The 27,445-nt window shown below is 36.5% G+C and overlaps 1 protein-coding gene across 1 annotated transcript in view; it reads left to right on the forward strand.

The window, feature by feature from the left end:
• The window catches only part of BANK1 (B cell scaffold protein with ankyrin repeats 1), a 301,747-nt gene that overhangs the window by 254,590 nt on the left and 19,712 nt on the right, over positions 1-27,445 (forward strand). The window contains exons 10-11 of the mRNA XM_019738939.3: positions 451-759; positions 22,484-22,549. Coding sequence (XP_019594498.3) covers positions 451-759; positions 22,484-22,549 — 375 coding nt within the window. The remainder of the gene's footprint in view (positions 1-450; positions 760-22,483; positions 22,550-27,445) is intronic.

A 27,445-nucleotide genomic window follows, 5' to 3' on the forward strand; every position in this document is an offset into this window, starting at 1 on the left:
GTAATAGAGCTTTCAAGCTATTCCCCTGCCATTTTCAGAGAAATTGAATTTGAGACAGAACACTTAGTGAAAGGTAAAATGACTTCAAATGAAGAAAAAACATCTAAGAGTATTATGCTTGAAAAACACAAATTTTCAAAACATTTGGGATTTGAGGCTTAGTGTTATAATTTGATTTCCTAATATTAAAACAATCATTATGTGGAAAATATTTATATGCTTATTTATGTTTTGAAAGAAATCCATGTCTTAAACTGGTTTTTGCTAACAAAGTTAACAATTACAAACTTCAGGAGGATATGCTAGTAAATTACAGGGTTCAATTTTCTCTCTTTGGCATTTATGATATAATATATAAATTATTTGAGGGTAAGTTCAGGGAAGTGACAGATGAACACCAATAATATTGCATATAATAGAAGAGTAACCCCTATCTAATTATTTCATGAGCACAAAAAATGTCGGAAGGCCAAATGGAAAGAAGTCAAAATTGGTGTGATCTTGGTGCAAGACAAGAAACAAGAAGTGAACCCAAAGGAGAAGAAGAAAAGACAGAGGGTGAAAAGGAGCAGAAGGAGGACGAAGACCCATACACTTTTGCTGAGATCGATGACAATGAATATGACATGATACTGGCCCATATGAGTACAAAGAAAAAATTTGGAGGTCGGTCTTTCATTATAAACAGACCTCCTGCCCCCACACCTCGACCTACAAATATCCCTCCAAAAGAGGAAACCACACCTTACATAGCTCAAGGTAATGTTTTTGTTGCTGTTGTTCATGTGTGTGTGTGTGTGTGTGTTTGGGAATGGGGATTGCCCTCTTTTTTGGTGGGATCTAAAATGTCAAAGATGAAAAAATACCTTTTCATGTTATAGGTGAGTTGCATTGGCCTATTTTAAATTTAGAAACAATGTATAAAGAAAACAAGAATAATGGGTAGGGTTCTGGGTTCTAATTCTTCATTAAGAAGTATAATTCTGACAAACCATCCAAAGAACATGAAACCATAACATGTGGAAAAATTCTGTTTGACACTTCTTCCATAACTCTACAAGAGGAAAGCTCAACTTCTATGAATAATGTGCAACACAAGAAAAGAAGGTAGGTACTTTACTTTTTGCCCTTAATCCATTTAAAAGAAATATAAAAACTTAAACAGTTTTGAATATTAGAATCTCAGATATACAACCCTATTTCCTCTGATAATTGCACTTCAATGATTAACATTTACTTCATCTATCATAGAATTTCTACTTCATTTTAGACTTCAATTCTTTCTTGTGCTCTACTCAGTTGGATCTAAATAAAAAAATAACAACTTCCTAGAAATATTCGGCATCTGTAGCTTCAAGAGGATGTGCTGACTTTACTATAATTTTCTAAAACTCTGTTTGGTTTGGTACACTCCATGAGTCCATCGTATCTAGGATATGACTTTTATTCTTCAGTGCAATGTAGTGATGGCCAGAACTAATTCTGTTCAATTTCTCCAAAAAATAAAACGTCCATCCTAGAAACTGAGAATAAAACAATGCCTCCATCCTAGAGGAGTTTCTAGGCAACAGATATGCAAATAAATACACAGAGTATAATGTGACCTTTATTAGAGAATTTTGAACAAAATGTTTGTAATCAAACAAAATGTTTGGGTGATAACTGAAGCTGAAGGGCAATAGATTATACATTTAAACAATCTAAAACAAACACTGAAACAGAACATTTAAATATATGCGTATATACCACAAATCCACCCAAAAGGACCACAGTTACTCATATGTGCTTAATATGTTCAAAAGAAACCATTATATTGCTTAAGTGGTATGTATTGAGAGATTTGTATAAGAAAATTCAGGCAAAGATTGAGGCAAATACAGTTATTTAGCAATGTACAGTGCACAGCGATCTGCTGCTGATAATGTTCAAGAAACTATTAAAAATTAGGAAATGATAACAAATTAACTAGCGTTTCAGCTAAAATCAAATGTCAACTGGAAAATTATCTAGATTATTTAGGGAGGAGATAAGCTGTAATTAGAAATTCTCAGATTTTTGTCATGGTGACCTTGAGGATATCACTAGCTCCTTGACGAGGTTGCTACATACCAATAAATATTTTTTAAAGAGAGAAGATAGACATAACTCAATACAAGAATTTAGTTATATTCTAAAAGTTTTTGAAGAGGTACATCATCTTCTGTGGTCCGATCTGTAGGAAGTTCTCAGGACCACAAGTGCAGACTCCCACGTGTGTGGTTCTCCTCTTTGCACTTTATTTTCTCATCCTTCAGTTGGCTCTCGTAGTCTTGTTTTCCATGAGCTCTTTCTTGTTTCTGTTTGTTCTTTTTTGCATCATTATTTTCTCTTTCTTTGGTAGTGGGGCAGTACAATTCAATACCTTTGTTACTGGCTTTGTTTCATCTTGCTTTTACTTGTTTTTAAATTTTTGTGATTTTTATTTTTCTTTAATGCTTATATTCTCTCTATTATCATGTTGTTTCTTCGTGCTCTCTGAAATGCCTGATACATCCATCAAATATCTGGCTATTCTTAGCTATGCTTCTGTGTTTCGGAACAACATACCAAAAGCCAGCATACCATTCCACTGCTGGTTAACTTATGGACAGCGTTGTAGGGTAATGGGGAGGGAGGTAAGCAGCATTTTCACTGCATTCCCCCAAAAATGTTATTTATGTAGAACTATTCTCCTAGGCTTTTCCATTTTTCTGGAATAAAATCCAACTAACTCCAGTCTACATTTATGGATCTGGTTGCCCATACTTTGAGATCAGAGTGTGGGAAGAAGACTGGGAAATTTCACCATTTATGAATGCATAATTTAACTTGTTCTCCCTGCGTTCAGTCCAATGTATAACTCCTGTTACCCACTGTGTCTCATGTCTAACGGCCAGAACCACTTCTGTTGGATTTCTCCAAATAATAAAATGTCCATCATGGATGATTGCTTCATGTAATTGGAGAAGGAATTTGGGGTTATGACTGCTGTACACTTTGAACAAACCCTCATGTTAAATGCTAGAATTGAGATGGTTTTCCTCCTCATTCATGTATTTATTAATTATGTAAAAATTTATTGAGTACCAAATAATAAAGTCTGTGTATTAATTATGTAAATTCCCTATATGACAATGGTTCAATTTTATATATATATATATATATATATATATATGTGTGTGTGTGTGTGTGTGTGTGTGTGTGTGTGTGTGTGTGTGTGTATATATATATATATACACACACACACACACGTATGTACTGGGGGTGCCAAAAAAATGTATACAAGTGAACACTTTGGTCAACGTTGCTCAAGCAGTAGTTCGCCATAATCAGAAGTGTCTGGATGCTGATGGTAACCACTTTGAGCACCTCTTGTAATTGCAGAAGTCAAACATGACTTGTACTCATCTTTTGTTATCAGTATATATTATTACAATTTTAATATAGTTTTCCATTCTTAAAATGTGTATACATTTTTTGGCACCCTCTGTATGTATATATCCACAGAAACACACATGCATGCACACCTAAGAACTTTATAGAATCTTACCAATCTTGAGTTTCTAAGAAATTTTGAAGGCTATTTATCTCATTTACTCAACTCAAGCCTGACATCCTTCAAAATTTATAAGAAATCTTTCTAATTCAAAAACACAATCTAATTTGTTCTCACAATATTTGCAGACAGGAACCAGTGTTATAATGTATGGTTTTGTTTTCTTTTTTACACTTAACTATATAAAAGTAGTACAATTATTTGCTCCACATCTCAAAAACAGCAGCAAAAACTGAACTGCAAAGGAAGTTACCAAAGTCCCTTTCTATTGTATCTTCCTTTCCTCTCTCACTGCAGTATACTTGCTTGTCTCTTCCTTTATGCTATTGATTATCGATTATTCTGTCCCAACATTAGGAAAACATTGCCTCCTCAGCTATTCTTTCTTGATGTTCTTTGCATTTCACAGGGTAAAAGTCTTTCATCACATCTTTCCTGTTTTTATTCTTCTATCTCAGACAAATATATTAAATCGAATTGCCACCATTTCCCAGAAAGCCATCCATTCAATTAGAAGAACATTAATTTGCCCCAATTCTTGCCAGAGCACAGAAGTGGTAGCAGAATGTTGGCACATCCAGGGTGTGTTAACATACCCAAGAGAGAAGGATGTGGAGTAGGGATTGGAAAAAGAATTCAGGATGCAAAATCCCAGTTTACTATTTCTGAAACTCAAAAAATACTGGCAAAGAGATGAGACAAATAAACCAGAAAGATACAGGAAAATCATGGTGGCTTTTGTGAGATAATAGAAAAAATATATATTGGTGTCTAGCCCTTCTTTCCATCACAGAGTTCCAGAAACCCTTGTAAATTCCTGGATGACAGGAGTGTCTTTTGTTCTAATGAAGTGACTGGGTGGGTTCCTGAATGGCTCCTGGATGAAAGCTGGCCACCAGAAAGATCAAGCCATGATTAGAAGCTTAGAATTTTCAGCCCCACATTCAATTGAGATGAGAGAAAGGCTGAAAATTGAGTGAATGATCAATCATATGTGAGGAAGCCTCCATAAAATACCAAAAGGGCATTCTGAGAGCTTCCAGACTGGCAAACATATTCATACTATACAGTGACAGACCCCAACCCCACAGGGACAGAAGTTCCAGCTCTTGGGACCCACCCAGACCTCACCTTATGGATCTTTTCATCTGTATCCTTCATCATATCCTTTAATAAACATATAAATGTAAGTAAGTGTTTCTCTGAGTTGTGTGAGCTGCTCTGACAAATTAATCACATCTGAGGAGGAGGTCATGGGAATCTCCTATTTGTAGCCAAATCAGACAGAAATTGTGGGTAATCTGGGAATCTACTACTGGTGATTGGTACCTGGAGTAGAATGGAACCAGTTTTGTGAGACTGAATCCTTAACGAGTGGGATCTGACACTATCGTAGATAGTGTCATAATTCAATTAAATTGAGTTAAATTGTAGGACACACAACGGGTGCCATAAAATTGCGTGGTAGGGGGAAAAACACAAAACAAAACACATTTGGTGACCAGTAGTGTCTGAAGTGAAGCATAGTAATAGAGTAGTAGTAGAGTGAAAGTAAAGGAGACACATAGAAATGAAAGATACAGGAGGAAAACTGAATTTTCCCAACCCAACTTTGCAGAATGCATTCAGATTCAGCAGATATCACCTAAGCAAGTAATTTCATATATCTGAGATTCAATTTTCTCATTGTCAGTTGAGAAGAAAAATAATACCTACTTCAAAGTTGTTGTAATCTTTAATAAGATAAAATTAGCAACCACTCAGCACAGTACATGGTATGTGGTATACGCTCAATAGATAATCATTAAAAGCAATTCTGCTTTGTCTTTCCTCAGTTTCTAAGCAGACAATGACTTTGCTAAACTAACTTCAAATTATACAAAATGTGTGTGCTTTCTGAATTCTGGCGGAGTCAGAAGTTAAGGAAGCTAATAGAGATGGAATGGAGGGGTCAGGAGGAGGTATACCCTGTCCTCTAAATGGACAAGTTGGCTTTGTCTACTCCTTATCATCATTATTAGACAACTTTCATGATAATGTCTAATTCATGCAAGTATCCTGCATGGTTGTCATTAACAGCCTCATTTTAGAGATGAGGAAACCGATGCTCAGTGAATTTCAGTGTCTTGTCCATGATAATAAAACAATGAAGAAGATGTGGGATTTGGACCCAGGTCAATTTGGTTCCCAGGCCTGGGCACATGGAACAAAAAATTTCCTTTATTGATATTTGTTTCAATATTTCTGGATTATTTGTTAGTATTGATTTCTTCCTCTAACCTGTAAGATCCATGAAGGAGACTAACCTTATCTGCTTTTGCCCATCACTGTATCTTTGGTGCCAAGATCAGTGCTGAATTCATGGTAGAAACTATGAATATTTGAAAAATATTAATTGAGTGACTATGAGGGTAAATAAATGATAACACTGACAAGAACCACATCAATGTGGCTAGAATAGGAGGTTTAACACCCTGGAGGGTAGTCAGAAGTATATATCAATCTGCCAATTCCTAAATTTCTCCTGTTTTCAACCATCCTATGTTCGATGTCCTACTAATTGGATGAGGGGAGCCCATACAGAATGGGACAAAGTTCTAGGCTACTCAACATGTAGCTAAACATTCTAAGTGCTTTCACACAGTATAACATGTCAGAGATAAGCTCTGTTTCCATCTTCACTGCCATCCGCTGCCTCCAGAGATGTAACTGATTAATGCAAAATTGAACCCATGGTTCATTTTATCAAGAGGTATGTTTTGATTTTTTAATTCCATTCCTATTGTACTAAACCTAACTTTATATTAACAACCACACAAGAAAAATAACTCATTTTTCTTAAATGAAAAGTTTTCGAAGTTTGCCTGCTTTCAGATATTGTATTCTTTCCACTTTTTTCTCCCTATACTATTGGAAAGGATCTGGTTTGTTAAGCTTCAAGAATATAGAGAAATTCACATGAATTTACAATCTTTCTTAGTGACAGAATTCTTGATTTAAGACAAATCAAGGAAACAAAAAGAGCCTTTGCAGAGTATAGATGGAATGGTAGTAAAACTATTTCCATAAATCATGCAAAGAGATGATGGCCTATTGGGAAAAATTTTTCTTTTTTTTTTTTTTTTTTTTTTTTTTTTTTTTTTTTTAATTAAATTTATTGGGGTGACAATTGTTAGTAAAATTACATAGATTTCAGGTGTACAATTCTGTATTACATCATCTATAAATCCCATTGTATGTTCATCACCCAGAGTCAGTTCTTCCATCACCATATATTCGATCCCCCTTACCCTCACCTCCCCCCCCACCCCCCTTACCCTCTGGCAACCACTAAACTATTGTCCGTGTCTATGAGTTTCTGTTTCTCATTTGTTTGTCTTGTTCTTTTGTTGTTTTTGGTTTATATACCACAAATTTTTCAATATCAATGGACAATTTCCCATTTTCCCCCTCGCACAATTAATAGCACCAAGATCCTTCTTCAGAGTCCATGTTTCTGATTTGATGTAGAATATAATTTCCCTTTCAGTTTTCAATTGCTACTGAATTGTCCTTGGCATTTTGCAGTGCAACAAAGTAGTATATGACATTTTTGAGAGCTACTCAGCTACTGGGACCCCAAAATGTCAAGTACAACTCAGTTGCTCTCAGAAATTTTCTACGTGCAATTCACTTGTACTTGAAATGGATCACATACAGTGCAACTGAAATGCAAACAGGAAAAAAAAAAGACCTTATAGAATCTGTTAGGAAAATTAATCCATATCATTGTAAATGTGACAGAGTGGAATGGTCTCTGTCCCTTTAGTGAAGAAATATGGTCAAGTGGATTAAAGTAGACCTTAGATCAAGTGCCTTGGGTCCTATGCTGGCTGGGTGACCTTGTGCAAACCACTTAGCTTCAGGACTTAGTATGTCTATCACAGGTGCTCTCAGAGCAGAGGGACATGTTATCATTCCATTTGTAAGACCGGTGTCCTTGTCTTCCCCGGTGATTCTCTCTCTGCCTCTCTCCTTTCCCCGTAGGGTGCTGGTGCAGCTCTGAAAAGGAGCGGTCTTCAAGACCTGTGCTCACTCTGTCCATTAGAGGAGATCCAGTCTGCTTGTGTAACCCAGGTGTTTTGATGTGCTCTTTCTGTTTTTCTCACAGTGGAACATCACAGAGGCATTAAATAAAACCTAAAAAGGGCTTGCTTTGCAGACCATCTGTTAGAGTGTTGCCATAATAATGATGAACTTTTCCAGCCTCATCTTCCAGAAATTCAATTTCTTTAGATTAGCGAAGGGGGGAGGAGGCAGTAATCAACTGTGGTATGAAATGACAATTAATGGATTTTTATTACATGTGAAAATAAATGCAAATATTATCAAATACTTAGATTTCAACAGCAGAGTGAATTATGGTCTTTTTCTGTATAATATATGATGCTTCTAGAGTCTCTGTTAAAGATGTCTTTAGTAAGAAGCTTAATAGTCCTAGAATAGTAGTTCTTAACTGGTGGTGATTTGCCTCCTAGGAGACATTTGACAATGTTGAAAGACATTCTCAGTTGTCACAACTGGGACACTACTGTTGGTATGCAGTGAGCAGATGCCAGGGATGCTGCTAAGTGTCCTACGATGCACAAGACTGGCACCACCACAAACTATGACCCAGTCCTAAATGGCAGTAGTGCTGAGGCTGAGAAACCATGACATGGGTTGTTTCCATTTTAAGACAGAGGAGACATTTGAATACTGTAGAGAATGGTCATTTGAAGATAAAATCATAGTTGTATCATATAACTTTATGTATAAATTGTCTTTTTTCTCATTTTAGATTTCCTAAAATCACAGTGTTCTCACCAGCACTTTTAATGTGTGCATCTTTTTTACTCTAAATACGTAGGTGTTAGAGAAAAATAAGATGCTCTGTGGGGTTGGCCCACTCGGTAGCACCTCCTTCGGGGGTCCAACAGCATGTGTCATGCAGGGTGTCATGTGGGGTCTCAGCTCCCGCTCCCCACAGAAGAACGAAGGACACGGTGAGGCCAAAAAGGAACACCCACGGAACCATAAATGGGGAGTCACACCACTATATTCATGCTGGCGGCTGGGTTGGAGACACAGGGAGCAGGAGCCACATGATCCGCAGCCTGCCGTCTACTTCTCTGACAACCAACCCTACTTGCTAGGTGCAATCCGCTCTTGCTAGCTCGGCCACCATCTTCTTGCTAGCCCCCATCTTTCTGCTAGCATAGCCACAGCAGTTATATTAGTGGCCAATGGCTCACTGGTTACAGCTGACGGCCACTAGCCACAGCTGATGGCCATCCAATCACAGTTGATGGCCATTTACTACCTGAGCCAGCACCTTTCCACGTGAGGCCGAGAGCCTGGAAACTGCTTTCTGGAGCTCTGTCCCCACAGCATGGTAGAGTGAAATTCATATTTATTGTGAAGCCAAATGAAACTGAATCTGAATTATGACAGAGCCTCTTAAAAGTTGTGTAATTGTGCAAGTTATATAGCTGTGGGGACAGAGCCCCAGAGAGCAGTTTCCAGGCTCTCAGCCTCATATAGAGAGGTGCTGGCTCAGGTAGTAGATGGTCATCAGCTGTGACTAATTGGCCATTGGCTGTTACCGGTTAGCCATTAGCCACTGATATAACTGCCGTGGCTACGCTAGCAAGGCGTGGCGGGGCGTGGTGTGGTTGAGTATGGATTGTGGATTACAGAAAGGTGAATTGCAGTTAACAAGTGAGGTTGGTTGGCAGAGACAAGTGGACGGCAGGCTGTGGACCGTGTGGTTCCTGCTTCCTGTGTCTCCAACCCAGCCGGCAGTGAGACTATAGTGGTATGACTCCTCTATTTATGGCTCTGTTGGTGTTCCTTTGTGGCCTCACCATATCCTGCATTCTTATGTGGGGAGTGGGGCTAGAGACCCTGCATGACACCCTGCATGATAATAGCCTTGCTTCATTAGTTTAATTTTAAAAACGGACTAATAATACCTATTTCAGAGAGTTTTTATGAAAACTAAAATGATATATGTATAGAAGCTGTCACAGAGTAGGATACAGAAATGGTAGTCACTATAATGAAAGATGTACAGTAGATAAAGAGATGAGACAGGACATATCATATCTTCTCAGTAGTATGCCTTTTGCTTATTCCTTTGTGTTTCATATGCCAATCCATCATCTTGTATGACCTTTCCAAATTATTAACTACCAATACTGAACACTGCCTAGAACAAGTGGATACAGCCTTGTCCTTTTAAAATTATCCATCTCCATATAATTTATTTTCAATCTGCATATATAGAAATGTTCAGTCTTCTATGGTTTGAGGCTTATGAACAGAACTAGTATGTAATGCTTGTTCAAAGTGAACATGACCACATCTTGATATTTCTCGGGAGAGCAAGATTTCCTGACATGGAAAAAAAAGAAAAACAGAGAAATTATTTTTGGTGATCACTAAGCATGAATCAAAAGGCGAACTCATCATAGTTTCTAAAGTATTGCAGTGACTTTCTAACAACCCAAACCACTTCTCCTTGAAACAATATGGAAAATTACTACGGGTGTTACTAGAGTAATATCTACACTTACATCATTTCCTTATTGGCTACTTAATGGTCAAAAAGTAAAGTCAAGCACTTAGGCTGAATTAAATAGTATGGGAAGAGACGAACCCCCGGTCCAGAGCTATGCAAGCGATAGATGTTGTTCAATACCTGTGGCCTGTCTCGTAACAAGAAGAAGAACCTGTTTGCCCAGTGGTGGAGTGGAGATTTTACTAATAAACTCATTACAATGGCTTCATGCTCTAATTCCACAGAATTCCACAAACCAACTGCTATTTCTCTCTCTCTCTCTCTCTCCCTCTCTCTCTCTCTCTCTCTCTGTGTGTGTGTGCGCGTGCGTGCGTGCGTGCGTGTGTGTGTGTGTGTGTGTGTGTGTGTGTGTGTGTGTGTGTTCCAACTTCCTGGGTAAGGAACATTTCTAGAATAGAAATATTCTTATTTGCATAAAAAAATAAATAAATGCACAAATAGAAACAGTTTGTATTCTACTCTAGTAAAAAATTAAGTTCTTTAGAAGTGGGAAAAATAATTTATAGTTAGATTTCCTGGTTTGGGAGAGGATTTTTATGAGAACACACTTGTCAGACTTAAAAGTTTTCATTACAAATTGGAAAGCATATTAACGTTTTCTCCTTGGGAAACCAAAGCCTTCATTGGTATCACCATTGAGTTGGAATTTCTATGCCATTTTCCTTCATGTAGGTATGTGCTTTCCTACTTTCCACCTCTACCAATCTCAGGAGTAAACTGTAACCACATCGGTGACTTCATCTGTGCTTGCTGCCATTTGCATACTCTCCCAAAAAAAAAGCCACAACTCCTGACTCTGTATTTCTGCCAGGCAGTAAACTATTTTCAGGTGAAAGACCTTCATATTATGTGGCTGATGTGACTGTAAGTGGCCATGCCACCCCTAGTGTGCCTATTCAAATGTGGTGACTTGTGTTTGATAACTTTGTTCAAATCAATAACATGTAATTATTAGCAGCAGAATGAAATGGGGGTTCTGAGCTTACTGGAGTGCTCAGTATATCTTAGTCAATTTGCCAAGAGACTACACCTCTCCTCTGAGTTCCAGTTTGACTACTTACAGGGTTAGAACATTCTGTCCCCTGCCTTTACTGGCTAGACAAAGAGGTTGTTTATATTGCTTTCCTTCACCTCATTCTCCTTGATTGTAATTAGCTTTCATAGGGTGCAGATTGGGGGAACAAGATGGGGAGAGTAGGGTTACAGAGGCTGCATTATGACCCTTGTCTTTCCTGACTTTTGTCATCTCTATCCTCTCTCATCAGTACACACTAATGACACATTGGACCTTTGCTTAACTGAACAAATCAAAAGGGAGGACAGTAAGGAAACTGTGCCGTGGTCTTAATGTACTTTTGCATCCTCAGCACCTAGCACAACACTTGGCTACACAACCTAATGAAAGTTCATTGAATGTATAATAAACACACTGCTGCTACCTGTACAGTATTATTTCCTAAGAACCCAGAGCACAATAAAGATCTGTATATTTTATTTTATATCAAATCTCTGGTTTCAAGAATGATCATCAGTGATACGTATGTATCTCTAAACAACATTTCATTTTATACTTTTAGTGGGCATGGAACATCAAGGGATTTGTCGTTTATAATTTATATCTTTATGAGTACATTTAGCTATTGCACAGAATTTCCATTACCTTAGCTACTTGTAAAATAATTCCAAATAAGCTTTATCAGATTTTCTAAAAAGTGCAGCTCTGGAAGAGTTCCTTTGCTTGAAACAGGCTGCAAATGAGGTTGACGTGAAGAATGTTCCTGCAGAAGCAGCCTGGAAAGACAAACAGTGCAAGTGAATTCGTTATATCTCACCTCTTCCTCCTCTGCTCTTCTGATAATTCTGTTTTGCTTGATGTTTTGAATATTTAATACTATGCTAATTTTTTCCATTGAATGTCATTTCTGTTCTAGGGAAAATTTTACAGAAGTCATTTTGCCAATATTGAAAGTAAACAGGGGTGGTATTTGGGAAATTTGCATCGCTTGAGATTATTTTATACCTCAAAAATTGTTTTTCTTTCTCTAAGGACATTTTTTTAATGTTTAAAGGCAGTGATAACTACTAATAATGCATTCTTTTTTTTTTTCATTTCAAATTCCAGTTTTAGATAGGAAGAGAAAAATAAGATTTTACTGGGGCAGAGAGTCATCAAAGTTGACGTGTTATAATTGCTTTGATAGCACTATTTGGACATGGATGTGGTCAAATGTGGACAAGAACAGTATCTTCCAAGAATTCAAACACATAGGGACAGGAGCATTTCCATACATTACCAAAAAAATAACATTGGTCTGATTTAGTTTTCTAGTTTTTCTATTAGTCTAAGCCCCCAGCAAGAATAATCTCTTCCTCAAAACATAGCATTCTATTCAAATTCATACTCACTTAAAAATTTACTCAGGCACAATTTGGCCTGGAATGACTTGGGAGACAAGGATTGATTGCATCTTAGAATGTCAGAGCTATCTGAGACTTTAGAGATTATCTCATCTAAGCCCTAACTTTGTTGGCAAGATAATAAAAGCCTGGGAGGACAAAGCCATTTTCCCATGCTACACACGTTGTTAATATTAAGACAAAACTATACCCTTTCCACTGTACCAGGGTGATTAGCATTCTGGTCTATAGATTTGTTTTTCAATTGCTATATGTTTAAGACAGACTCTCATTTTGCTCACCATGAATCTCCTTGTACAAAAAGAGATACTTTCATATATACATCAGAGTGACCCATAACCTAATGCTCAGTTCTCACCAAATCGTGGATTTTATGTTTATCTCTTATAAAGGTTGTATAGGTGAACATGGTGGGAATATAAAGTATATGAAGCTTTTTAGAGCAAAGATTTCCCTGGTGGAAGCAATTTAAAATGTTTCAGCTGATATTTATTATTAAAAAAAAGATTAATGAATTCCAGAATTTTATGTCTATTCTTTTCCTAAGGCTAATAAATGGTAGAGAATGTGTCCTTGGTGTGCATGTTTGCATCAGGGATCATTTCATGGGCTAGCTCTCTCTTCAGGGAACCAGTTAATGTAGGTATTTTCCAAGATTACCGCATGTTCAAAAACACCTCCTAATTTTCACAGCAATGAGAAAATAGTGTGTTTGGCAATATGCCGATTGCTTATTAGGTTTTTGTAAGGAAATGAGGTCTGTCTGTAAGTGGAAGAAAGGGACCAGTTGTAATAGGTGCAGCTGAAGGAGAGTTAGGAGGGAATTTCAAGGAAGGTTTTACAGGTACAGTGGACCTCTGTACTGTGAGCATGGCTTAGTTCACATCCTACTTTTAAAAAGTTCTGTTATTAGCATTTTCAAATCACCCTACTCAGAACCTCCTACTTTCCCACCCTAATCACCCACCCCATCCCAGGCTGTTTCAACTAAGTCCTGTTGAAATCTAACAGTAAATAAGTACACTTCTTGTATCTAGAGACTGAAAGAGTGTTTACTTAATATTTACTGTATTTCATAACAGGTGGGGATTTGTTGTCAACAGAACACATGTCAATTAAATATTGTTTATGTGAAGTGCAAAGTGCTCTTTGACAAATTGATGTCAAAAAGCTGGAAAACATGATTCTATTTCCAACTTCTCTGTAGCATCAAAATTCAGCAGAATTACTAAAATTGACCAGTTAATGTACTTTTTATTTGGAGAATTTATTTTCTGACTTTCTCTTTGGATTCAGATTATTTTCCACATTAATAATGCCAAACTACAGCTTTTTTGTGTAAATGGTCTCAGTTATTATCTTAACAATATTGGGGTGAAAGTACAGAGTCTGCTTATTATTAAAATTTCAAAAGTGTTTCATTTTTTCAAAAGTTTTAGCCTAGGCAATGAAAAAAGTCAAGCACTTGTAAAAATTTACCACTTGTAAAAATTATTCTAATATCCTAAAATATATCCACAGACCACATATCTATCAATATATTTTATTTTAGAAAAAAATGTAAGCCAAAAACCTAGAACTTGCCAGTAAGTTATATTTAGCATATTTCCCAAATACTAACTTGAGGCAGAAAATTGATTTTCAACCAGAAATATTATTTCTGTGTATAATTTTCCTTAAACACATCACATTTCGAAACGATCTTTGCTTCTCTGGTTTGAAAGAGGACAGGACAGCAGAGAATGCTCTCTCTCAACAACAGCTGAATAAATATATGTGCTTAATAAATAATTATTGATTTGATATGGTTTAGGGAACTTTTTTAAATTTGAAAACGTTTCATGTGGAGTCACCACAAATATGACCTTGGTATTAGATTGGTTTAAAGAATATTAAAACCAAAGACAGAGATCCAAGATAACAGATGGGATGCGTCTCCAATCGCAGTGGTCAAGCATCATGCATCTGGACCATTCTCACTGCCACATGCCTCGGCTTGATTATCCCAGGAAATCCTGGTCTCTAATGTTCTTTTTAATCTCCTCCCTTCTCGCTCCTTCTTCATCTTTAAACAGAAATAATTATGGAAGAGAAGACATAGCAACGTAGTAAAGAACCAAGCAATGGATTGAAGTTCAAGGCTTGAGGGTCTAAATCACATCTCTACTAACAACAGTTTCAGGGTCATTGCAAAATTACTTAGCTATTTTACAAGTTAGCTACTTCCACCTCCCTCATCTATGAGGTGGGAATAAATCTCCAAGGCCATTTTCCAGTTCCCAAACCCTGTAATTCAAACTACCCATAAAAAATAAATGGAACTCTGCAATGTTCAATTTCTAAAGTCAAGTTGTAAAGGGTAGAGATTTTTTCATTAACAAATGCCAGAAGCTATATGGAACTTTGTGGGTGCTCAATAAATATTAAACAATCAATTTTATCTTTCATCTGCAAGACAGGGTGAGTAATGCTGACTTGTCTCATAGAATTTCGTGTGAGAAATAATAAATGAGAACAAAGCACTTTTTCAAATAATGAAGTAGTTTGAATAAACTGCTTTAAAGTTTTGAGGTCCAGCTAGATCAGGAGTGTCCAAACTGCAGCCTGCGGGCCAACTGCGGCCCATGATCCATTGTTAATTGGCCCGCAGCAAATTTCAAAAATATATTTAGTTTACTTAAATAAACCAAGTGAGGCAATACGTACTTCATCTCAAGGGAGTGGCCTGGCTGTTTGTGTATTTTACCACATATGGCCCTTGGTGAAAAACGTTGAAAAAAGTTTGGACACCCCTGAGCTAGATGATGCAAGAATCAAGTGTCTTTTTTATTGTTACATCTGTGAAATACAGCAGTCTTTTCATCTGTTTTAGAAGAAACAGTCATTATCCTTGCTTATCACCAAGAAGTCAGCATGAGTAAATTCTGTGCAAATGGAATTTTTCATGTGATTTTAACATTTACCACTTTTAACAAAACGCAGATTTTATGTTTCTAATATTACCTAATATCAGAATGGAATCATATCTTGATTTAAATAGTTTAATGAGGCATTCATCAGCATTATATTACTCTGCTCAAAGAAAATGGGTTTTTTTGCCATTTTCTATTTATATTTATTTAAATATTTTTACTTTTTATTATTTCTGTTTCTAATGTACTTATTTTCTAACTTTTATTAAATTTACTGGGGTGGCATTTGTTGGTAAAATTATATAGGTTTCAAGTGTACATTTCTATAATACTACATCACCTGTATATTGCATTGTGTGTTCAACACCCAGAGTCAGTTCTTCTTCCAACACCATGCATTTGACCCAATGTACCTTCTTGTATCACCCCCTCCCCCATTACTCTGGTAATTACTAAGCTGTGTTTATGAGTTTTTGTTTCTTTGTTGTCTTGTTTGTTTCTTTCAGTTTTATATTTCACATATGAGTGAAGTCATATGGTTCTCACCTTTTTCTGTCTGACTTATTTTACTTAGCATGATAATCTCAACATCTATCCATGTTGTTGCAAATGGCAGTATGTCATCTTTTCTTATGGCCCAGTAATATTCCATTGTGCATATGTACTACAATTTCTTTATCCAATCACCTACTGAAGGACACATTGGTTGTTTCCATGTCTTGGCCACTGTAAATAAAGCTGCAATGAACATAGGGGTACGTATATCTTTATGGATAAACGTTTTCAGATTATTTGGGTAGATACCCAGAAGAGGAATTGCTAGGTCATATGGTAATTCTATTCTTAATTTTCTGAGGAAACTCCACACTGTTTTCCATAGTGGCTATACCAATTTGCATTCCTACCAGCAGTGTATGAGTGTTCCTTTTCCTATACAACCTCTCCAACACTTGTTATTGCTTGTCTTGTTGACATTAGTTATTCTAACACATGTGAGGTGGTATCTCCTGGCTTTGATTTGCATTTCCCTGAGAGGTAGGGAAGTTGAGCATTTTTTCATATATTTGTTGGCTGTTTGTATGTCTGCTTGGGAGAAGTATCTGTTCAGATCCTCTGCCCATTTTTTAATTGGATTGTTTGTTTTTTTGTTGTTGAGTTATGGGAGTTCTTTGTATATTTTGGATACTAGCCCGTTATCACAGCTGTTGTTTGCAAATATCTTCTCCCATTTGGTTGGTTGCCTCTTTGTTTTGTTTATGGTTTCTTTTGCTGTGCGGAAGCTTTTCAGTTTGATATACATAGTCCCATTCATTTATTTTTGCTTTTACTCTCCTTGCCTTTGAGGTCAAATTCATGAAATCCTCTCCATGACCAAGGCCCATAAGCTTAGTACCTATGCTTTCTTCTATGCAGTTTTTTGTTTCGGGTCTTAGATTTAGTTCTTTGATCCATTTTGAGTTAATCTTGATATAAGGTGGACAGATAGCAGTCTAGTTTTGTTCTCTTTGCATGTGGCTTTCCAATTTCCTGGGTATCACTTATTGAAGAGGCTTTTCTTTCTGCATTGGATGTTTTTGGCTCCTTTGTTGAAAATTGTTTGCCCACATATATGTGGGTTTACTTCTGGCTTCTCAGTTCTATTCCATTGGTCTATGTGTCTGTTTTTCTGCAAGTACCATACTGTTTTGATTATTGTCACTTTGTACTACAAGTTCAAGTCAAGGAGTATGATACCTCCAACCTTGTTTTTTTTTTTTTTTCCTTGGGATTGCTTTGGCTATTCAGGGTCTTTTGTGACTCCATACAAATCTAATGATTTTTTTGTTCTGTTTCTTTAAAAAACGTCATTGGAATTTTGATGTCATTGGGATTGATTGCATTAAATCTGTATATCACTTTGGGTAATATGGCCACTTTTAACTATGTTGATTCTTCCAGTCCACGAACATGGAATATCTTTCCGTTTCTTTGTGTCTTCTTCAATTTCTTTTAATAATGCCCTATAGTTTTCACTGTATAGGTCCTTCACATCCTTTATAAGCTTATTCCTAGGTATGTTATTCTTTTTGTTGCAATTACAAAAGGAATTGGGTTTTTCATTTTTTTTCTGAAAATTTCGTTGTTAGTATTAAGGAATGCAATGGATGTTTGTACATTGATTGTGTCTCCTGCAATTTCACTGTACTTGTTTATTGTTTCTAACAATTTTTGGGTGGAGTCTTTAGGGTTTTCTATATAAAGAATCATGTCATCTGCAAAGATTGACAATTTAACTTCTTCATTCCCAATTTGGATGCCTTTGATTTCTTTCTCTTGCCTGATTGCTCTGTCTAGGACCTCCAATACTATATTGAATAACAGTGGTGATGGGGGGCATCACTGTCTTGTTCCTGATCTTAGAGAAAAAGCTTTCAATTTTTCACCTTTGATTATGATATTAAGTATGATAACCGTCATATATGTCTTTTATTATGTTGAGGTGCTCTCCTTCTATACCCATTTCATTGTTTTACTCATAAATTGATGTTGTATCTTGTCAAGTGCTTTTTCTGTATCTATTGATATGATCATAAGATGTTTATCTTTTATTTTGTTTATGTGGTATATCACATCGACCCATTTGCATATGTTGAACCATTCTTGTGCCCCTAGAATGAACCCCATTTGATCATGATGTATAATCTTTTTAATGTATTGTTATATTTGATTTGCTAGTATGCTGTTTAGGATTTTTGTGTCTGTATTCATCAGAGTTATTGGTGTATAGTTTTCTTTTTTTATGTTATCCTTACCAGGTTTTGGAATCAGGGTAATGTTGGCCTCCTAAAATGAGTTAGGAAGTATTGCCTCTTCTTCAATTTTTTGGAAGAGTTTGAGTAGGACAGGTATTAAATCATCTTTCAATGACTGGTACAATTCACTAGTGAAGACATCTGGTCCTGGACGTTTGCTTTTGTGGAGGTTTTGGATGATTGTTTCAATTGTCTTACTGTTGATTGGTCTATTTAGATTTTCCACTTCTTTGAGATTCATTCTAAGAAGGTTACATTGTCCATTTCTTCTAGGTTATTGAATTTGGTGGCATGTAGTTTTTCATAGTATTGTTGTATGATCCATTGTATTTCTATGGCATCTGTTGTAACTTCTCTTTCATTTCTGATTTTGCTTATCTGTGTCTCTTCTCTTTTTTCCTTAGTGAGTGTAGCAAGGGGTTTGTCAATTTTATTAATCTTTTCAAACAACCAGCACTTTGTTGCATTAATTTTTTCTATTGTTTTTTTTGTTCTCTATTTAGTTCTGCTCTGATTTTTATTATTTCCTTCCTTCTGTTCTCTTTGGGTTTCATTTGTTCTTCTTTTTTTAGTTCTTTACATGTTATGTTAGGTTGTTTATTTGGGATTTTTCTTGTTTCTTCAGATAGATCTGTAATGATATAAATTTCTCTCTAAGTATTGCTTTTGCAGTATTACATAAATTTTGATATGATGTATTTTCATTTTCATTTGTTTCCTGGTATTTTTTTTTTTTTTTACCTCTTCTTTTATTTCTTCTTTGATCCGGTCATTCTTTAGTAGCACGTTGTTTAATATTCACATATTTGTGGTTTTTCCCACTTTCTTTTTACAGTTGATCTCCAATTTTGAAGCACTGTGGTCAGAAAATATGCGTGGTATGATTTCAATCTTCTTAAATTTGCTGAGTCTAATTTTTGTCCCAACTTACGCTTCATCCTTTAGAATGTTCCATGTGTACTAGAAAAGAATGTATAGTCTGGTGTTCTAGAATAAAAGACTCTGTAAATGTCAGTTAGGTCGTTTTGGTCTAATTTCTCATTTAAGGCCATTTCCTCATTGATTTTCTGTTTTGATTATCTGTCCATAGCTGTCAGTGGTGTATTTAGGTCCCCTACTGAAATTGTGTTTTTGTCAGTGTCTCCCTTTAGCTCTGTTAGTAGTTTCTTTATATATTTTGGTGCTCCCTGATTAGGAACATATATATTGATAAGAGTTATGGCTCCTTGTTGGATTTTCCATTTATCGTTATGAAATGTTTATCTTTGTCTCTTGTTACCTTTTTTATCCTGAAGTCTGTTTCGTCAGATATAAATAGGGCTACACCTGATTTTCTCTGGATACCATTGGAGTATCATTTTCTACCTTTTACTTTGAATCTATATTTATCCTTGTAGCTGGGATGTGTCTCTTGGAGGCAGCATATGATTGAGTTTTGTTTTTGGATCCAGTCTTCTACTCTGTGCCTTTTTATTGGTGAGTTCAGTCCATTTTCATTTAGGGTGATTATTGATACATGAGAATTTCCTATAGCCATTTTGTCTTTTGTTTTCTGGTATCTTGGTGTCTCCATTGTTTATTTGCCTTTGTATTTCTGTCTGTTATTTTAGTTTGGTGGTATTCTATTATTTTTCCTCTTATTTTATGTTACATGTCTCAGTTCTGGATTTTTTCTTTTTTTGAGTAGTTCCCATTAAGTTTATGTAAAAGAAAGATTCATATGCTTCTTTAGCATACATTTTATCTCCATTCCCCTTTGCAAATTCAAACCTTCACCCGATCCCCTTTTATGTTTTTGTTGCCACAAATTATCCCTATTTATGCTGTTAGTTCATTTCTGAGTTGCAGTAGCAGATTGTCTTCTTCTCTTTTTCTTTTTTTATGTTTTATCTTCTTTACCCTTTTTGTTATGCTGAAGTGTCTAGTGCCCTATTCTGTGTAGGGTTTGCCAATTCCTGCTTCTGTCTGTCTGTTAGTAATCTTACTCATAGTTTTTTTATCTCTGTCTTTTTGTTTCAGGTAGAATAACCTCCTTCAATGTTTTCTGTAATGCAGGTCTTGTAGTAGAAAATTCCGTCAGCTTCTGTATGTCTGGTAATGTCTTTATTCCTCCTTCATATCTAAAGGATAACTTTGGTGGATATATTATTCTTGGCTGGTAATTTCTCTCTTTCCGTGGTGCAATTATTTATTTTTACTCCCTCCTGGCTTGTAGAGTCACTGCTGAAAAATCTGATGAAAATCTAATGGGTTTTTCCCTTGTAGGCTACCATCTGCTTTTCCCTGGCTGCCTTGAGAACTCTTTCTTTGACACTAATTTTTGACAGTTTCAGTATAATGTGCCTTGGAGAAATCCTTTTAGGATTGAGGTAATTGGGTGTTCTGTTTGCTTTTGGATTCAAGGATCCAGTTCTTTCCATAGGTTTGGGAAGTTCTCATCAACTGTTTGAATAGGCTCTCTGTGCCCTTCTCCCTCTCTTCTCCTTTGGGTATACCCATTATTCTTGTATTTTTCTTTCTGATGGAGTCAGATAGTTCTTGTAGAATTCTTTCAATTCTTTTACCTCTCAAGTCTCTCTTTTCTTTTATCTGCATCATTTCCAGATTTCTATATTTGATATCACTAATTCTTTCCTCCATCTGATCAACTCTATTTTCTAATCTCACTGTTTCATTCTTCATCTCTTTTATTGAGTTCTTCAGCTCCATACTTTCTCCTTGGTTCTTTTTTAAAATTTCATTATCTTTGGTAAAGTATTCATTTTGTTCATTGATTTTATTTCTGAGTTCATTAAACTGCCTATCTGAGGTTTTTTGCATCTCGTTGAGTTTTTTCAGAACTGCAATCTTGAATCTTTTGTCATTTAAGTCACATATTTCCATGACTTTAAGTTTATGCTATAGATTTCTGTTTTTCTTTATGAGCTGCCTTGTTACCTTGGTTATTCGTGGTAATTGATGGATTATTTCTCTTCCTGGGTATCTAGGGGAATGAATTCTGCAGCAGGTTGATATAAAGAGGTGTTTCTTTTGTTTTCCAATAGATAGCTCAGGAGCATTTTATTCTCTTTTGCTCAGTTCCATTTTCTTGCAGTGGAAGATTTCCTGGGGAGGTGGATATTGCCTGTCTGAACAGGTTGCCTCAGTCTCTGGGCACCACCGCTGTGGGAGGATGGGGTTCTGGCCCCTGAGATCCCAGTGCTGCCCCTGCAGCCAGATGCAGACCTGTGTACCTCAGTGCCTGTGTCCTGGGTGCCTCTGCTAAGTTCAGCTGAGAAAAGTGGGGGTGGGGAGAGCTGGGAGAGGCTGCTCGTATGTTTGTGTCTTTGTTCTCCTCTGAGTAATGGGGACTGCCAGACCACAGCTGCCTCACCCCTATATCTCCTCCCTTGTCTTTGGAATTAGCTGTAGTGTGCATCTGCCACCCATGAACTGCCTCTCCAGTTGTCAGGGCTATAGATATTCTGCTGTTTAATCTGACACTGCTACCGTTTGTTCTGGGGCCCACTGCTAGCACTAGGAGGGTGTTGGGAAGGAGAGCTCTGCAAGGGTCAGGGGAAGCAGCCAGTCTCCATGGCTTTGTTTCTGGCTTGGCAGTGAGGGCTGTTATACCACAGTTGTAGCACTTCTATATTTGGTCTTTGCCCTGAAGTCTCTGCCCCAATCACTGGGTTCAGCCATATTATATACTGATCACTCAGGCAGGATTGCTCCACATCACAAGAGAGTACACCTGCAGTCTCAATCCTTCCCTCTCCCGGGACTGCAGTGAGCTCTGGGCTGCATCCTACCACCCCTGTCTCTGCACTTTTCCCTTCCTTCCTCCCCAGTTCACCCCAATTTGCCCACCTTTTAATGTGTGGATCTCTCAGACACGTGTGTGTGTCACGTAGGGAACCCTCTGTTAAATCATAGCTATTTAACCAATTGTAACTTCAAGGGGAGAGATCACGGGAAACATGGTGCCATGTTTCTGATGTCACTAGAAAATGCTTTTTGAAATGACTGATAAGCTGCACAAATGAGAAAATTGTAAATTTAATAATCCTCTTACTCAAAAATAATGCAGTTCAGGATTGTTACTGGGGAAAATTATACGTTGCATTCTTGTTTCCCAGACACTTCCACAGTTTGTTCTTTTTTTATGTTTATGTTCAATAAATAACATGTGCTATATTTTTTGCAGTGTTTCAACAAAAGGCAGCCAGAAGACCATCTGATGGTGACAAGTTCCATGGTCCTAAGAAACAAGGTACTGACACAAACTTCAGTTTATTTAATAATCCCTAAGTAAGAGTTAAAGAAGTCATGCATACTGAATAAAGTCTCCTGGAACAGAAGTAAATATAAATTAATTTTACACTTAACTTAGTGTCTTACCCAAATATAATTTTGCCTTAATAAGATTAATGCAAGAAAAATATTTTAATTTAAAAAGGCAAGTAATGGCTTTGTGAGAATACTTTTGGGGATGATGATATTGTCAGGGATCTAGAAAGGTCAAGTAAGACAAATTCTCTAACATGCATCGGAGACCATGCTTTCATGTAGTTAAGCCTCTGGAATTTACATGCTTCAAGAAGGAAATGATTGCTTGCCTCAAAAATGGGACCAGTGTGGGTTTTCTCTGCTGTATATTGAATTCCAATTAGAGATTATATCCTTTTCTCCCTATTTTCTTGCCTTTGGCACTTGATCCAACCTATTTTGAGCAATTGTTTGTCATGCAGAGAAGAGCTGAAAACTGTAGCTATAAAGACATCTCACACAGGAGGACTGCTTTCCTCTTGCTCTACAAGGAGGCAGCTGCCCTCAGTTCTCCCTGACATCGGTGGTTCCTATTGAAAAGAGAAACTCTAGCAGGTCATTTATTGTGATTTTTTTTTTTTTCTGATAATTGGTTAAAGTCCAAAACTGAACGATGTAAAAGGTGGCAGAAGTGGAGATAACACTGACTAGCTCTGATAATCAATGAGCATGTACAGATATTTTTAACCTCAACTCACCTTTAAAATAACTTCAGTCCAAAATGATATTACCTTGAAATTGTCATCAGTAAATTACAGAGAAAGACATTAAAATAAAACCAGGAAATTATTTCATGGCAGCCACTATGCACTCCCATAGTCAGTCTCTTTTTGTGGCATTGCGAAGGTGTCTAGGGACTGACTACACCAACTTCTAACACCTGCTGAGTTATTAAATACAAAACCTCAGTGTACCGGCTCCTAGGACACCATGGATCATCCTCCAAACAAAGATGGGTCCTTAAACTGAGTTATCTTCACCCATGACTTCAAGTGGTATTTCCCACAGCAGTGAGGTTGTACTTGGATAATTTTTCTAATTAAGTACATGGTGTTTGACTGCAGCATATGATGAAGCTGAACTTCCAGTCTCCCATGAATCACTTGGATATTCTGCTTATAGATTTGTGTGCAAAAATTATATTGGACAATTTTCCATTTGTAATTATTTCATATTTGGGAGAAAAGATGTATCTTTAAAATCTACTATTATGCTCCCACTGTGCCTCTCGCTCTCCTAAGAAATAAATGCAGAACTCCAAAGAAGATTATTGTATAATTAGGATCAAACAGTCACTGAAGAATTAAAGTAGAGAAGACTATTTATTCCTCTCATACTCCTGCACACACCCCACAGAGCTTTAGAAAAAGTAAGGAGAGAGCATGCTTTGAGCTCTTTGAGAGGATATTTCCCTAAAGCATTTTTTATAAATTATTCAATTATCATACTTTTAATTAAATTCTGTTAGAATTAAGAGGCAAATGTGAAGAAGGCCACAGGAGATGAAGGAAGGTGACAAGTAGCAAGTGTAATAAAGAGATCTTGGAATACTTGATCTTATCGATTATCCTTCTGGTTCTCCCACAGAGAGCAATGTAAGGAAAGGCTGTGAATGTCCATGAATGCTGGATGAGACTGATTATTATCCTAATATATGTATAGAAAAATAGTCCCTCCTGTACCCAGAAAAAAAAAGAGAAAGAGAGAATGATGAAAGGCAACAAGGACATAATTATAAAATATTTTATCGGGTTAATATCTATCCATATCTTGTGACCTAATTTGCTTCAAGGTCAATGATTGCTAGATTTTTTAAACTGTTTGAGGGCTATGACACTGAAAATTTAAATCAAATTTCATGTGAGTTTTTTTTTTCTCTCTAGATATTTATATCCAACCTCTTAATAATGTTTTTTGTTTTGTTTTGGTGGTTTTGTTTGTTTTTTATTTTCAGGTGTACAAAACAATGTAATAGTTAGACATTTCACCCCTCACAAAGTGATAACCTCCCTCCCCCAATCTATTGCCCCTCTGACATCATATATATCTATTACAATTCCATTGACTCTCTTCTCTATGCTGTACTCCATATCCTGTGACTATATATATATAAACTTTAATATATATATAAATATATATTAAATTATAGTTGACATACAATATTATCCAGCTTCAGCTTCAGGTATACAGTGCAGTGGTCAGACATCTATACCATCCATGAAGTGGTCTCCCTAATAAGACAAGTGAATATTATTTATTATATTCCCCAAACTGTTTTTCATATCCCTGTGGCAATATTGTAGTTACCAATTTGTGCTTTCTAATCCCCTCCCCTTCTCCCTCATCCTCACCCCCTTCCATCTAGCAACCATCAGTTTTTCCTCTATATCTCTGTGACTATTTCTGTTTACTTGCTTATTTACTCAGTTATTTAGATTCCACATATAAGTGAGATCATATGGTATTTGTCTTTCTCTGACTGAGTTATTTCACTTAGCATAATGTTCTTTAGGTCCATCCATATCATTGCAAATGGTAAGATTTCATTCTTCTTTATAGCTGAGTAATACTCCATTGTATAAATGTACCACAGTTTCTTAATCCAGTTGTCTACTGATGGGCATTTCGGTTGTTTCCAAGTCTTAGCTATTGTGAATAGCGCTGCAATAAACAGGGGTGCATATATTTTTTCTAATTAGCATCTTGGATTTCTCTGGATATATACCATAAGAATGGGATCGCTGAGTCATAAACAATCAGTTTCCAGTTTTTTTGAGATACCTCCATACTGAATATAATGTTTTTGATTAGTCACCTTAGAGCAGTTTCTCAGATTTTTTTAACACTGGACATCAGTAATTTAGAACAGAAGAACAGTAGAATAGTAGAACAGAAGAGGACATTGTTCTATTTGCAAGGACTAGAGGAAAATAAACCTCATGAAATATTGAAAACAAAACAAAACAAAACAAAAAACAAACAAAACCCTCCCTGATTACTCTGCAATCTGAGAAAAAGATAATTGAGATTAATTGGGAAAATTTTGAAATTAAAGAATTAAGTACCTAAAAGGACTTACCATGTCCAACCATTTTTGTCTAAACCTTTTAAAATATTTATGACCATCCAGTCCATAGGACGTACTAGGCAATCAAAATTGTTTATTCCTGAGTTGATGAATACTCTTCAAATATCCTGGGATTTCACGGTGTAATAGAAAAAGCAATACATGCTTCACCGGTGATAATCTCTTTATTTGGTAGAAAACAAACAAGCCCCTTTTATGAAATGTTTGTCAGTCAAGATTTCCTAAAGGGACTAGACAGGTTCTCTAAAGAAGGTTGAAGAAATTATTTAATTCTTTCACTATACGCTGGAAGGAAAAGGGACTATGAGAGCCAACTATTTTCCCACTGAAAGTATAAGCGTTTCAGATGCCCTATGTTCACGACTGCCAAGGGATTGCCAGGAAGTTACACTATTGCTAAATCAAGGAATTTTCCTGAGGAACAGAAAAAAAATTAATTGGCACCATTTCCATGGAAACTCAACAGATTTCTTCAACTCAATTTTTACATCTTGAAAAAAATATAAGGAAAATGCTGAAGACTTTGGATCACAGATAAAAGTTTCCATCAAAATACAATTTTAAAATCAGTTTTCCCAAGTTGGTTTTGAAATTAGAAAATGCCAGAGTGGTATCACAGAATATGCTGCTACCACCTCCACCCCCTTCCCTAAATTGAACCTCATAGACCAGTCAAGGGTGTGTTCTTCAACTGTGCAAGCCAGAGACCTGAATTTTGTCAGTGGGTTTGGAGTTGATCAGTTTTGAAGTCTGAATCATGTTAACCAAACTCATAGAAGACAGATTTATAACCTACAATTCCAGTCTATTAAATCAGTACATCCCAGTGACTAGGTTCCTGCCCAGTGACTAGAGTGCTTGTATTCACTAGATCCCTGCCAAATAATAAAGTTTCTATAAAATATAATTAGTAATTAGAAGACTACTAGGTGAACATGATCAAGTTGAAGGGTGCTGGGGGTATGTAAGGGGTGCTTCTTCAAGGACATGGAAATATCTGTTTAATTTTCCCTGCCTCACAAAATCATATAAGAGTCTAGGGTCAATTTGTTCATGTCTCCCAGATATTTTTTTTTTTCTCTCTCTCTCTCTGTTATACGTTGCCCAGGGTCTCTTCTATCCTCACCATAATCTGCCCCATTTTTTAAGTAGTCTTACCTCAGACGTGATACATGGTAACTAATGAGGTGTAGCATTCTTAACTCCTTACCTGCCTCCCTGTGATCATGAGTCACATCCACAAATCTCCTCATCCACATAGTCCAATACTGAATGGCATCAAGGATGTGTCGTGACTGCCACTCTTGGAAGGCAAAGCATTTCTTTGAGGGGTGGAGTTAGATGGGAGGTGGCACAGGAGCACCCTCACCAACCGCCAATACCAGTGACTCCCAACCCTCGATGAGCATAAAAATTATTTGCAGAGCTTCTAAAATGTGGTTGCCTGAGTCCTACTTTACACATGGACTAAAAGTGGAACATATGAGAATAGGAATGAGCAATTATCTGAAAACCAACATACAAAAAAAAACTAACCAAAAAAATCCTGTTTCAGAAGCATATTGTGGTCAAATGTGGCCTCTACATATATTTCCAAAATAACCTGCACAATATCATTTTATTTTTTACCATGTTTAAACCATGTTTAAATCTGTGTTTCTTGAAAAATATAAATCTCCAACCACTTCCTGTTCCATAATTATATCATTTGCTACAAACAACTTTTGCTATTATCTTTTGTTAACATGCTTT

This window comes from Rhinolophus sinicus, chromosome 1 (genome assembly GCF_057876585.1).
Source record: "Rhinolophus sinicus isolate RSI-liver-muscle chromosome 1, RSI-T2T, whole genome shotgun sequence".
In the NCBI taxonomy this organism is placed as follows: domain Eukaryota; kingdom Metazoa; phylum Chordata; class Mammalia; order Chiroptera; family Rhinolophidae; genus Rhinolophus; species Rhinolophus sinicus.